The 11,525-nt window shown below is 43.7% G+C and overlaps 1 protein-coding gene across 1 annotated transcript in view; it reads right to left on the bottom strand.

The window, feature by feature from the left end:
- IAH1 (isoamyl acetate hydrolyzing esterase 1 (putative)) overlaps positions 1-9,743 on the bottom strand; it is an 11,647-nt gene extending 1,904 nt beyond the window's left edge. The window contains exons 1-6 of the mRNA XM_081906533.1: positions 9,352-9,743; positions 5,745-5,797; positions 5,114-5,262; positions 3,456-3,617; positions 2,218-2,339; positions 1,680-1,903 (exon numbers count right to left, since the gene is read on the bottom strand). Of these exons, the coding sequence (XP_081762659.1) occupies positions 1,718-1,903; positions 2,218-2,339; positions 3,456-3,617; positions 5,114-5,262; positions 5,745-5,797; positions 9,352-9,597 (918 nt within the window). The 5' untranslated portion in view covers positions 9,598-9,743 and the 3' untranslated portion in view covers positions 1,680-1,717. The remainder of the gene's footprint in view (positions 1-1,679; positions 1,904-2,217; positions 2,340-3,455; positions 3,618-5,113; positions 5,263-5,744; positions 5,798-9,351) is intronic.
- Positions 9,744-11,525: the final 1,782 nt, after the last annotated feature.

Consider the following 11,525-nt stretch of genomic DNA (forward strand, 5'->3'; position numbering starts at 1 on the left):
ACATGCTAAACTGTGGTTTAGCATGATGTCTGAACACAGCCACTAGGAGGCTGTCAGCTCAGAGAGCCTCTCTAGTTACATTTAATTACAGCAACACCTTTCAACCCTCTTTTAGGCTGTATCTCACTTCCTTTATTTGTCTAGCAAAAGAGCAACACCGCTGAAAACAGAAGTCTGTAACTACTACCATGCCTTGATCTCATTTCTCTGAATAAAATAGCCACTTGCAGTCAGAAAATACATAGATAGGGCAATGATATCCAACTGTATGCAACCAAAGAGCACAAAGGGAAGAGCTGAAGGCGGCAATCCAGGCTTTAAGCAAATATGTGGGTGTCTGGGAAATGGTTGCTTGCCTTAAATAAACTGATACCTGTATTTTATAACTAGAAATATTCACTAATCTTACATGCTGCGTAAAATATCTCAAAAGTTTTTTGAATAGCCAAAGGCAGTTGAGTTTCAATATTTGAATAGGACAAAAACATCAAAGAACACAGTGTGGCATGAGTGCTCCAGACAAACTCAAAACTTACTTTTTGTTTTCCAATTGAATTTTTATTGAAGTATGACAAAATATAAACTTCCCTTAATCTAAAGAATGTAAGAAATGAATTTGTTGAAAACTAGTAAACCAGGAAGGCAAGTTCTTAAATTTATGTGCTGCCTGGAGATAGTAATCTGAAATTACGGTAATTACAACTTACAATTCAGTTCTAGTGATCAACTTGACCAGGGGTTGGCAACCTAAGACCCATGGGCTGGAAGCAGCCCACGAAGACTGCTTAACCGGCCCATGAGCCACCCCCAAACTGAGCTGCGCTAAACAGGCACAGCGGGGGACTCTCTTCCGTGGCTCCAGAAATCGCTTCTGCGCAGACGCCGAAAATCACTTCTGCGCAGGCACGGTTTTCAGCATCCGGGCATGCGCAGAAGCGATTTCCAGCGCCACGAACATGCGCAGACGCGATTTCTGGCGTTGCACTGAATCTCTGCAGGAGTGATCCGGCCCATGCCAGGTAAGCTTTGCCGACTCCTGAACTTGACGTTCAACCTGCTCATCTGCTATGGGCATAGGTACAGTTCCACCACCCTCCAGCTGTGGAGTGATGCTAGTGTTGCTTTCCCCATCCTACCCGCTAATGTCAGTGAACTTCCTGCTGGGAAGAAGCTGAGATGACCTATGATCCAGAGCTGGTTCCACTGCTATGATTTAAGAGACATCAGCTCCAATTGCTATGCCAGCTCCAGGCTTCTACCTGCCTCATGTCCTGGCTGGTGTGAACCTTGGGACTGAATATGGGAGTGGCTCTGCTGCCAAAAGTCTGGGGGAAAAGCCTGGTCACAATAAAAAGAGCATATAAACTACTTGTGGCGTTATTTTTGTAGGAAAGACCGAGACAGTAAACACAAGTAGCTCAATGTCAATAGGAGTTCAAATAATATTAGCTAGAACACAAAACATTGTGTTAAGCAGCTTATAAATGATATAGTTACTATGGAACTACTCAGCTTCAAGTTCAGTTGGTCACTGCAATTACTGGATTGTTTAAATATGCCTTAAGTATAGCTTGAGGCACTGCTACAGCTTAATGCCACTGTTTAATTAGGAGGAAAAATTGAAATGATTCAGACAATCTAAAAATATAGGAAAAAATATTTTGTATTTTTAAAGATACCTGCTGTTTTCTCTCCAGCAGCCACTGTTTTATAACTTTTATAAATCGTGAAGATTCCCCTGAAGGCTAGCTTCAGGGTTGAGATGATCTACATCACGCCAGTAGGGAAGCATTACAGGGAGTGCTGATGTTCTTTGTTCCAGGAGTGACCAAAGCTGGTTTGCTAGAAAATTGTTTCCTTCTGCTGATAAATGAAGTCCATCGGAGAGGTAGCAGCCAAAGTCCTAAAACGGATGTTTTCAAAAGATACAACAAACTAGTCTGGTGACTTTTTAGAAGGAAATGAAAGCCAAACACATTTAAGCAAGCTACTACTGTTCTACAGAACCACGGCATGGGCCCTTTGAAGCAACCTTTGCTTCAGTTTAATGAGTGTCCCAAATTGACACATTGTTTCTAATGACATTCTAAAAACTCACTATTAAAATGTCTAGAGATTGGTTTGGTTGTAAGTTGCTTTGGGTTGTCTTGCCCAACATAAAGCAACCAACAAATCCAATCAATCAATCAATCAATCAATCAATCAATAGGGTCATACCTGGTTATTTTTTTGCATAAGTGTCCACAGATCAATGATGGAAGTGCCACAATCACTGGCTACTTTAACACATGCCTTGGCATATTCTCCTGTGGTAGAGTTGAGGCGGTTTAATTTTTCACCTGTTGAGAATTGGGGGTTGGCAGGGAGGGGGCAAGGTCAACAAAAGGAGGGCTTTAGATTTTTGCTTCTTGCTTTGATAACACAATTATGATTTAAATCCACATCCAAATATAATTTGAATATGGCTTCAAGAATCCATATGCCTAATTGCATGTCAATATGAACACTTGCTAGGGTAAGTCAGGTTGCTGAAGTAATATCTGAGCTTTTCATGTGGGCAACTTTGCTCCCATTTTGGTCTGACCTATGTTTGCTTTTATACATCTTCTGAAATTTTAATTTAGTTTATTGTGATTTCTGCTGTGCAATGACTTGATGTTATATATTATGAGTCAATGTACCTTGAACACTCCATGTATAATTAGAAAGTTGGAGTAGAAATAAACTCAAGTGTGGAAAGGACCCACAGCAGTTTACCCTTAGCTATGGGTACCAAAACCAGGCTGTTCTCAAGCCCTCCCTGCCTGCATTTCCCCTTGGAAAACACACTCCAGCTGCTTGAAAAAAGTCTCCAGTGGCTCCACAAGATGCTTTTAGCAAGCCTAAAACCTTCTTGGGAGAGGGCAAGGAAGGGACATGGTGGGCTGGGTAGCGAGGCCCCAAGGATTTTTAGTTTTCCACCCCTGGAAACCCAGTACACAGCAAAATATTTTTGTTCACATACCTACTGCTGGATGGTGGTTTTTTTTAAAAAAAATAATCAGATCTACATCCACAATGCCGCATGTTTTCATTCTTATTTTGAAGGTGTTGGATGCACACACACTTCAATTTAGTGAGGTGTGGATGATGGAACAAAGTTGGCAGAGACCACGTGAGCAGGCTAGTGAAAATTAACTTATAGCACTTCCCAATTGCCACAATACTAAAAATGTGTTAAGTCTATTTTCTTGCTGTACAGAAGCATCAGCTAATCAAGACATTTTGCTTTGCTTCTATAGCATTTAAATCATAGCATAGCAGTTCTATGATCACACAGCAATGGCCACCAGTTGTCACTTAAGACAGTTACTTCCTATAGAACATGTAATAGGCTGACCACTAGAGTGTTCAGAGCTTAGGTACACTATTTTCTTTTCTTAATCCAAAATGAGAGGAGATAAAAACTCTCTTACCTTTAGCAATGCACTCTTTTTCCCAAGCTGCTTCATGCAGAGGTGGTGGCGTCACCAAAATTACTTTATCCTCTGTAATGTCCACAGACTTTAGGTATTGTATCATACTTTTCAAATTGTCAGCGTACTCATCCAGTGGCACATGCTGTTTAGGGTTCACATCTGTTCAGGCATGATAGTTTACATTTAGGTAAGATGGTTCACATTACCTTCTCACCTGCATTGCTCTAATGGGCCATGTGTCCATCCATGCCCATTGATAAACCAATTATATGTTTACATTACATCAAGCTGCAGAAGAGGAAGGGGAAGAAGGGATGCAGGACCAACACCAGCTCTGCAGAGAAGCCAGGCTCCTTCCTCCAACAACTATTTCCTGCCAGCAGCCATTACATTGGGTTTCAATAGAGAAAGGGAAGGGAGGTGGGGTCACTCCATTAGTGTAGCTGAAACCAACAACTTTGGGCTCCTCCTGGCCAATCTGTGACTAAGACGTTATAACCTGAGGGTGCTTATCTTCTCCCTCTTAACCCATTTTCCTTTTATGTTGTGTCTTTTTTAAGATTGTAAGCCTGAGGGCAAGGACTGTACTTTTGTGTAGATATATTTAAGTCACTCTGACAACTTCTTAATTTTTTTATTTTTTATTGCTATGGAGTGGAATAGAGACAATTTGAATAAATAAATACTGAGCCGGGGTTATTGAGACAAGACAAGAAATACGATAAATTATCACTTTAAGCAAATGTGATTCTACTTTTGCTTACAAATATTACACTATTAGTTAGAGGGAGATGAACTGAACAGGCACAAACTACATGCAGAGACAGCACAGCCCTGTTCTCTTCCTACACACACGCACAAACACAGGCAGAGTGTAGAGGGAGATTTGCAGTCATGAGTGCCTCTCATTGTTCTACCCAGTTTTCCCTCTCACCTTGGTACAAGCAATCCTAGAATCAACAGTGCCTGCAGAAGCGGGACAGGTGTGCACTCAGTAGATATCCAACACCTACAGTCCACAAATGTCCGTGGTTTTATCTTGTGCTCAATTCCCTTCTTGTCATCAAAGCATAAGAGCCCTGCTAGCTCAGGACAAGAGCTCATCTAGTTCAGCATTCTGTTCTTACAGTGGCCAACCAGATGCCTATGACAGGCCAAGCAGGACCTGAGTACAATGGCATTCTTGGGACGCCACCATGGCTAACAGCTGCTGATAACTCAACATTGCCCACACTCCTGGCATCAGTAACTGCAAGCTGTGCAGTGCTCACATGGCATGGGTTGCACTTTTAAACCATAATTAAATGTGTCTGCTTAGTCCCACTTTCCAATGCTCTAGTTTACCACTCAAGCACTGAGCTAAGTGTATAGGAAGCTACCAGTGTTACAAGGCCTGGAATTTGCCGTATGTTTGGCCATAGAAACAAATAAATGCAAAATTCATTGCTGCTGTATTTTGTTTTATTTCTATGCTGCTCAGAAAATATATTTTTTTATTGAAAGGTAGCACATAAACCCTTAAAAAATACATTTAAAAATAAAGTGTTTGAAATGCTAACTCTCAAATATCTGAAATTACATGTCTACTCTACTGCAACCTGATGAACCATTCTGGAAAAAAAGAAAGGGAAGGGGAGAGTAAAACTATACTGGACCTTTTAAAGCACCATCATTGGCTCCAAAGAAGACAGTTACAGCAACAGTGTTCTTAGCATCAGAATCTTTGCTGATCAATCTTGGCAGAGCAATTTTTGCCCACCTTGTGTTATAGCCAGAGAGTCCGCGATTCAGAACATCACATTTTCTAAAAGGAGTATATATGGAAAGAAATGTCATCCTGTAATAATACCATGCTCTGAACGTGGAAGACTAGTTAGCCACCTGCACAAGTATCTACTTTCTTTTCCTCCACTCCTCACAGTAAACTATATTTCACAATGTTAAAACAGAATGCCCTATTTTCACAGCATGTGTGTGCACTTGTGTATCTACAGGCAGAATTCTCTCACATTTCCTGATTTATGTGATTGCAGGCTTTGTTTGCATTATCTTCCTTTTAGTATTAAGCAATTGCTTCTTAAAAACCGAGGCTTTACATTTTCAGTAAATGTTTCCAATAAACTTCAGAATTAAGAAGTAAAAGAACAAAATTATCAGGGGTTTTGATGTTATGCATCAAACAAATGAAGGTTCTCAAAAGAATAATTATTTTCAGATTATCTTCCTAAACACCTGAGATATTTCATTTTTAAACCCAGCTGAAACACAACATTAACTATGTCTTACCTAGCCAAGCGGTGAGCAAGTGAGGCTCCCCATCCATTTTCTTGGAAGGAAAACTAAAGAGGAAAGTAATGAATATTTAACAAAATTAATTTAAGTCGCACGTCACTGGACCAAATAATGCATTCTTGCCTACTCTCCCTAGTGTTCTGGTCTCTTTGGTACTGTTGCTCTATCATCACTCCACAGACAAGTCGGGCTTGCTGTTAAAACAATATACTGTATTTTTCCGTGTATAAGACATGGGGTTTTTTTTTTACCAAAAAATTAGGTTTAAAATTGGGGCTCAAATTTTGTGCAAAAATGCATACTTGTGATTTTAAATCCTGTTAAGTTGTCCTGCAACCTTTTTGCAGGACGAGCAACTAACAACAACAACGATGATGATGATAATGTTATAAGAAAAAAAATCATAGAATCATAGAGTTGGAAGAGACCACAAGGGCCATCGAGTCCAACCCCCTGCCAAGCAGGAAACACCATCAGAGCACTCCTGACATATGGTTGTCAAGCCTCTGCTTAAAGACCTCCAAAGAAGGAGACTCCACCACACTCCTTGGCAGCAAATTCCACTGTCTAACAGCTCTTACTGTTAGGAAGTTCTTCCCAATGTTTAGGTGGAATCTTCTTTCTTGTAGTTTGGATCCATTGCTCCGTGTCCGCTTCTCTGGAGCAGCAGAAAACAACCTTTCTCCCTCCTCTATGTGACCTCCTTTTATATATTTGAACATGGCTATCATATCACCCCTTAACCTCCTCTTCTCCAGGCTAAACATGCCCAGCTCCCTTAGCCGTTCCTTATAAGGCATCGTTTCCAGGCCTTTGACCATTTTGGTTGCCCTCCTCTGGACACGTTCCAGTTTGTCAGTGTCCTTCTTGAACTGTGGTGCCCAGAACTGGACACAGTACTCCAGGTGAGGTCTGACCAGAGCAGAATACAGCGGCACTATTACTTCCGTTGATCTAGATGCTATACTCCTATTGATGCGGCCCAGAATTGCATTGGCTTTTTTAGCTGCCGCGTCACACTGTTGGCTCATGTCAAGTTTGTGGTCAACCAAGATTCCTAGTTCCTTTTCACATGTACTGCTCTCAAGCCATCTTGTATTTGTGCCTCTCATTTTTTTTGCCCAAGTGCAATACTTTACATTTCTCCCTGTTAAAATTCATCTTGTTTGTTTTGGCCCAGTTCTCTAATCTGTCAAGGTCGTTTTGAAGTGTGATCCTGTCCTCTGGGGTGTTAGCCACCCCTCCCAGTTTGGTGTCATCTGCAAATTTGATCAGGATGCCCTTGAGTCCATCATCCAAGTCATTGATAAAGATGTTGAATAAGACCGGGCCCAAATCTGCTCCCTTTCCCTTATGGGGTATTCATATAGAGTCCTTAAGTGGGTTCCCTATCCGTAGGAGAAAGAGGCCAAGCAGAGTATATTGAGAAGCAGCAAAGTAAGCTAGTAAGCCTGATCTTTATTAAAGGAACTGTTGCAACAGGGTCCCCACTCACCACACACAGGAGGGAGGACAACCCTGAACAGTAACGCACAAGCCCTTATATAGACTTTTGATATTGCCTACCCTGTGGCCCAAGTTCACCCTGCTAAAACATCATACATCATACATACATCACAGAAAGAAGGGGTCTACAGCAGAAATCCTACCTGCCAGGATACCTGACAGTGGTCACTGATGGCAGTACCTGGGCAGTCTGGCCATTCTTTTGTGATGGTCAATACTTTAGCTCCTGAGTCCAGGTCACAGGCTTACTTTAAAAAGGTAAAGGACCCCTGACAGTTAAGTCCAGTCGCGAACGACTCTGGGGTTGCAACGCACATCTCGCTTTATTGGCCGAGGGAGCCGGTGTTTGTCCACAGAAAATTTTCCGGGTCATGTGGCCAGCATGACTAAGGCGCTTCTGGCGAAACCAGAGCAGTGCATGGAAATGCCGTTTACCTTCCCACCGGAGCGGTACCTATTTATCTACTTGCACTTTGAGGTGCTTTTGAACTGCTTGGTGGGCAGGAGCAGGGATTGAGCAACGGGAGCTCACCCCGTCGTGGGGATTCGAACTGCCGACCTTCCGATTGGCAAGTCCTAGGCTCAGTGGTTTAAACCACAGGGCCACCTGCGTCCCTTTATTCATACACAAATACACCCTTAAGACAGGCTCACTTTATTCATACACAGATATGCCCTTAAGTGAAGGCGGTGAAGGTCCTGTGTGAGTGTCTGGAAGCGGTTGGAGGATGGATGGCGGTTAACAGATTGAGGTTGAATCCTGACAAGACAGAAGTACTGTTTTTGGGGGACAGGAGGCGGGCAGGTGTGGAGGATTCCCTGGTCCTGAATGGGGTAACTGTGCCCCTGAAGGACCAGGTGCGCAGCCTGGGAGTCATTTTGGACTCACAGCTGTCCATGGAGGCACAGGTCAATTCTGTGTCCAGGGCAGCTGTTTACCAGCTCCATCTGGTACGTAGGCTGAGACCCTATCTGCCTGCAGACTGTCTCGCCAGAGTGGTACATGCTCTGGTTATCTCCCGCTTGGACTACTGCAATGCGCTCTATGTGGGGCTACCTTTGAAGGTGACCCGGAAACTACAACTAATCCAGAATGCGGCCGCTAGACTGGTGACTGGGAGCGGCCGCCGAGACCATATAACACCGGTCTTGAAAGACCTACATTGGCTCCCAGTACGTGTTGGTGCTGACCTTTAAAGCCCTAAACGGCCTCGGTCCAGTATATCTGAAGGAGCGTCTCCTCCCCCATCGTTCTGCCCAGACACTGAGGTCCAGCTCCGAGGGCCTTCTGGCGGTTCCCTCACTGCAAGAGGCCAAGTTACAGGGAACCAGGCAGAGGGCCTTCTCAGTAGTGGCGCCCGCCCTGTGGAATGCCCTCCCACCGGATGTCAAGGCGATGGACAACTACCTGACATTCAGAAGACATCTGAAGGCAGCCCTGTTCAGGGAAGTTTTTAATATGTGACATTTTAGTGTATCTTTCATCTTTGTTGGAAGCCGCCCAGAGTGGCTGGGGAAACCCAGCCAGATGGGCAGGGTACAAATAATAAATTTATTAATTATTATTATTAATTATTATTATTATTATTATCATTATTAAGACAGGATTTGCAAGCCAAAAGACAATAGGAAGGCTTTCCCCATTTGCCTTCCTTACTGCAGAGGAGTATTTGAGGTCATTGGGAGTGTCAACATGGCTTCAGGATTGCCCTCCCAGACACATGGTTCATATATATTTAGATAGGTGTGCATTTATGAATATTTATTCTATATTTGAAACCTTAAAATTATTATAACAACAACAACAACAAAGGCGATTTCCCCACCCCAGACCCCACTTCTGTGTCTGCACAAAAACCAAACCAGCTTCCCTGCCCGCTCTCCTCCTTCCTTACAATTCTGCTTCTCAATGGCTCGTAAACGGGTGGCGGGGAGCAGAAGTGGGGTAGGACAGGGCCCTACGGCGAGGCGTCAGGGGCGACGCTTTGAGTAAGAGCAGACGAAGGCCCCTGGGCCGGCCTTCGTCGTCGTGACCCGCCTTCCCAACCGCTGACGGCGAGGAGGAGGAGGAGAAGCCACCCCTCGGGAGAATTACCTCAGTGATGGAGTCTCCGAAGAGGATGACCCTGGGTGGGGACCACAGCAGCAGCCGCCTCCCGCAGGCCTGGGCCTCAGAGAGGGCCATGAGAGTCGGTCGTCTGGGCGGCGGAGAGGCGGGCCGGTCTTGAGGCCGCTCTTTGCAGCGTTTGCCTTCCGCTCCGCTGAGCTGAGGAGGAGCCGCCGCCGCCGCCGCCGCCGATAGAGGGGCTTTAGGCGAGGCTGCCGCTTTGCCCGCCGGCATTCAAAGGGGAAGTGGGGCGCGCGCGTGGAGGCCTCTCCCTCCGTCTCCCCTGGCCGGGTTATAGCGAAGGTGGCGTAAAAAACCTGAAGGCCAACCCGACGCACCTGGGGAGCCCCACACCTGCAGCAGCACCAGCACACGAACGGTTCAAAGTGTGGCTGATTTAAGCAGCTGGGTGATCAGGGTTCAATTTCCACCCCCTGAGCTCCATGGCCTAGTTAGAATTTGAACCCTGATTTCCCAGCTGCTTAATCACACACACACAATTTTTTATTACATTTCATATTTTACAATTTAGAATATTCATTTAACCAACTTTAAAATATCAATGACTTTCCTTCTTCTCCTTCCATGGTTCATTTTGCATGACATAAATCCCTGCATATTTTATATAAACCAAGCCATTCAGTATTCCATCATTACATCGTATCAAAACTTATTTACACTGTTGAATTTATCTTAACGTTTCCAAGTGTACACAATTTCCCCCCATATTTTCAATAAACATTTTCCAATTTACTTTAAACGTATGTTGTTGTTCTTCTATATGTTAGATCTGCAATCTGCGCATATTCCATTTGTTTAAGTTGCCATTCCTCTTTAGTTGGGACCTCGCTCGTTTTCCATTTTTGGTTTAACAAAACACAGGCCGCAGTAGTGGCATACATAACCTTTTTTGACACCTCATAGTGCAAGTATTGTTTATTAAATTTCTATCCTACCTTTTTAATCTGGAGAGCACAGGAGGTTTTACAACAGGAAAAAAGTGAAATATATATATGGGCATAGCCAAGGGGGGGGGCAGCTGCCCTCCACCCTAGATCCACAAACATTATTGTAAAGCATTGAAAGCACTCTATTATTTGAGGTTATGACACTCCCCTACAGCAGAAGCCTGCCGCCCTCTAATGTCCTCTTCGCGTGGGTATTTTTATCTGTGATTTTACAACTTTGATCTCCTAAAGAAAATTTGGCTGCCCACCCCAACCAAAAAAAATACTGGATACACCCATGAAAATATAGGATAATGAGATGAAGCGAGCCAGGTGTAGAATCATATGTGCCACCTTCAGCTTCTTGGAAGAAAGGTGGATATAAATTGTATTTATTTATAAAAGTATCTATACACCACCCCCTCCTCAAAGGACACAGTGGTGCATAGCAATATAGAAACATTACATTTAATGGCTACTGAAGAAAATTAAAAATGGCTGCATAGGCCTGCCTGGTTAAGTATTCCCAGGGCACCTGCCAAATTGGCTGGAAGTGTTCCACAGCATGAGGTTTTATTCTACACCCCGTACAATCAAGCGGTGTATCATTTTTTAAATAGACTGGAGACACTGCATGCCCAACTTCTGGTTGAGGTCAGTCGGGCCTCTGTAAATGCAATAAAGAATGCTAACAACATTAATAGCAATAGCACTTTCTGACTCATGTTCCTAAGCAACTTTAGGGTGAAAGGTGGGTAATCAATAAAAATAACTGGTATTCAGTTGCATAGTCTGATGCTGGAGGTTATGCTTAGCTAGACCTGCCCTCCATGAAGTTGTGTTATCTACCAGTCTCTGCCATTGCCACCCCCATATTGTGAGAGCAGGCAGTGTTGTGTGCAGAAGTACTTTCCTTTTTGTCATCCTGAATGTTACTGCCAATGAATTTCATGGAGCAACCTCATTCTAAAATCCATCTCAAGTCTCTTCCACCTCCTCCTCGTGTTTGCAACTTGCCACACAGCAAAACCTAGCTGCTATGCTTTTAACAGCAACCTGATATGGACAAATCAAACAAGAAAACTTTTTGCAAAGGAGCCAAGTGCTAAAAAGCCAGGGTGGGGAGGGGAGACGAACCAAGAGCAGAGCAGCTAACATTTCTTAATTCACTTTGTCACTCTTGGAGTTAAGAAGCTAGCAGAGCCAGGAACGTTC

The sequence above is a fragment of the Podarcis melisellensis genome (genome assembly GCF_964234715.1).
Source record: "Podarcis melisellensis genome assembly, chromosome: 3".
Classification (NCBI taxonomy): Eukaryota; Metazoa; Chordata; class Lepidosauria; order Squamata; family Lacertidae; genus Podarcis; species Podarcis melisellensis.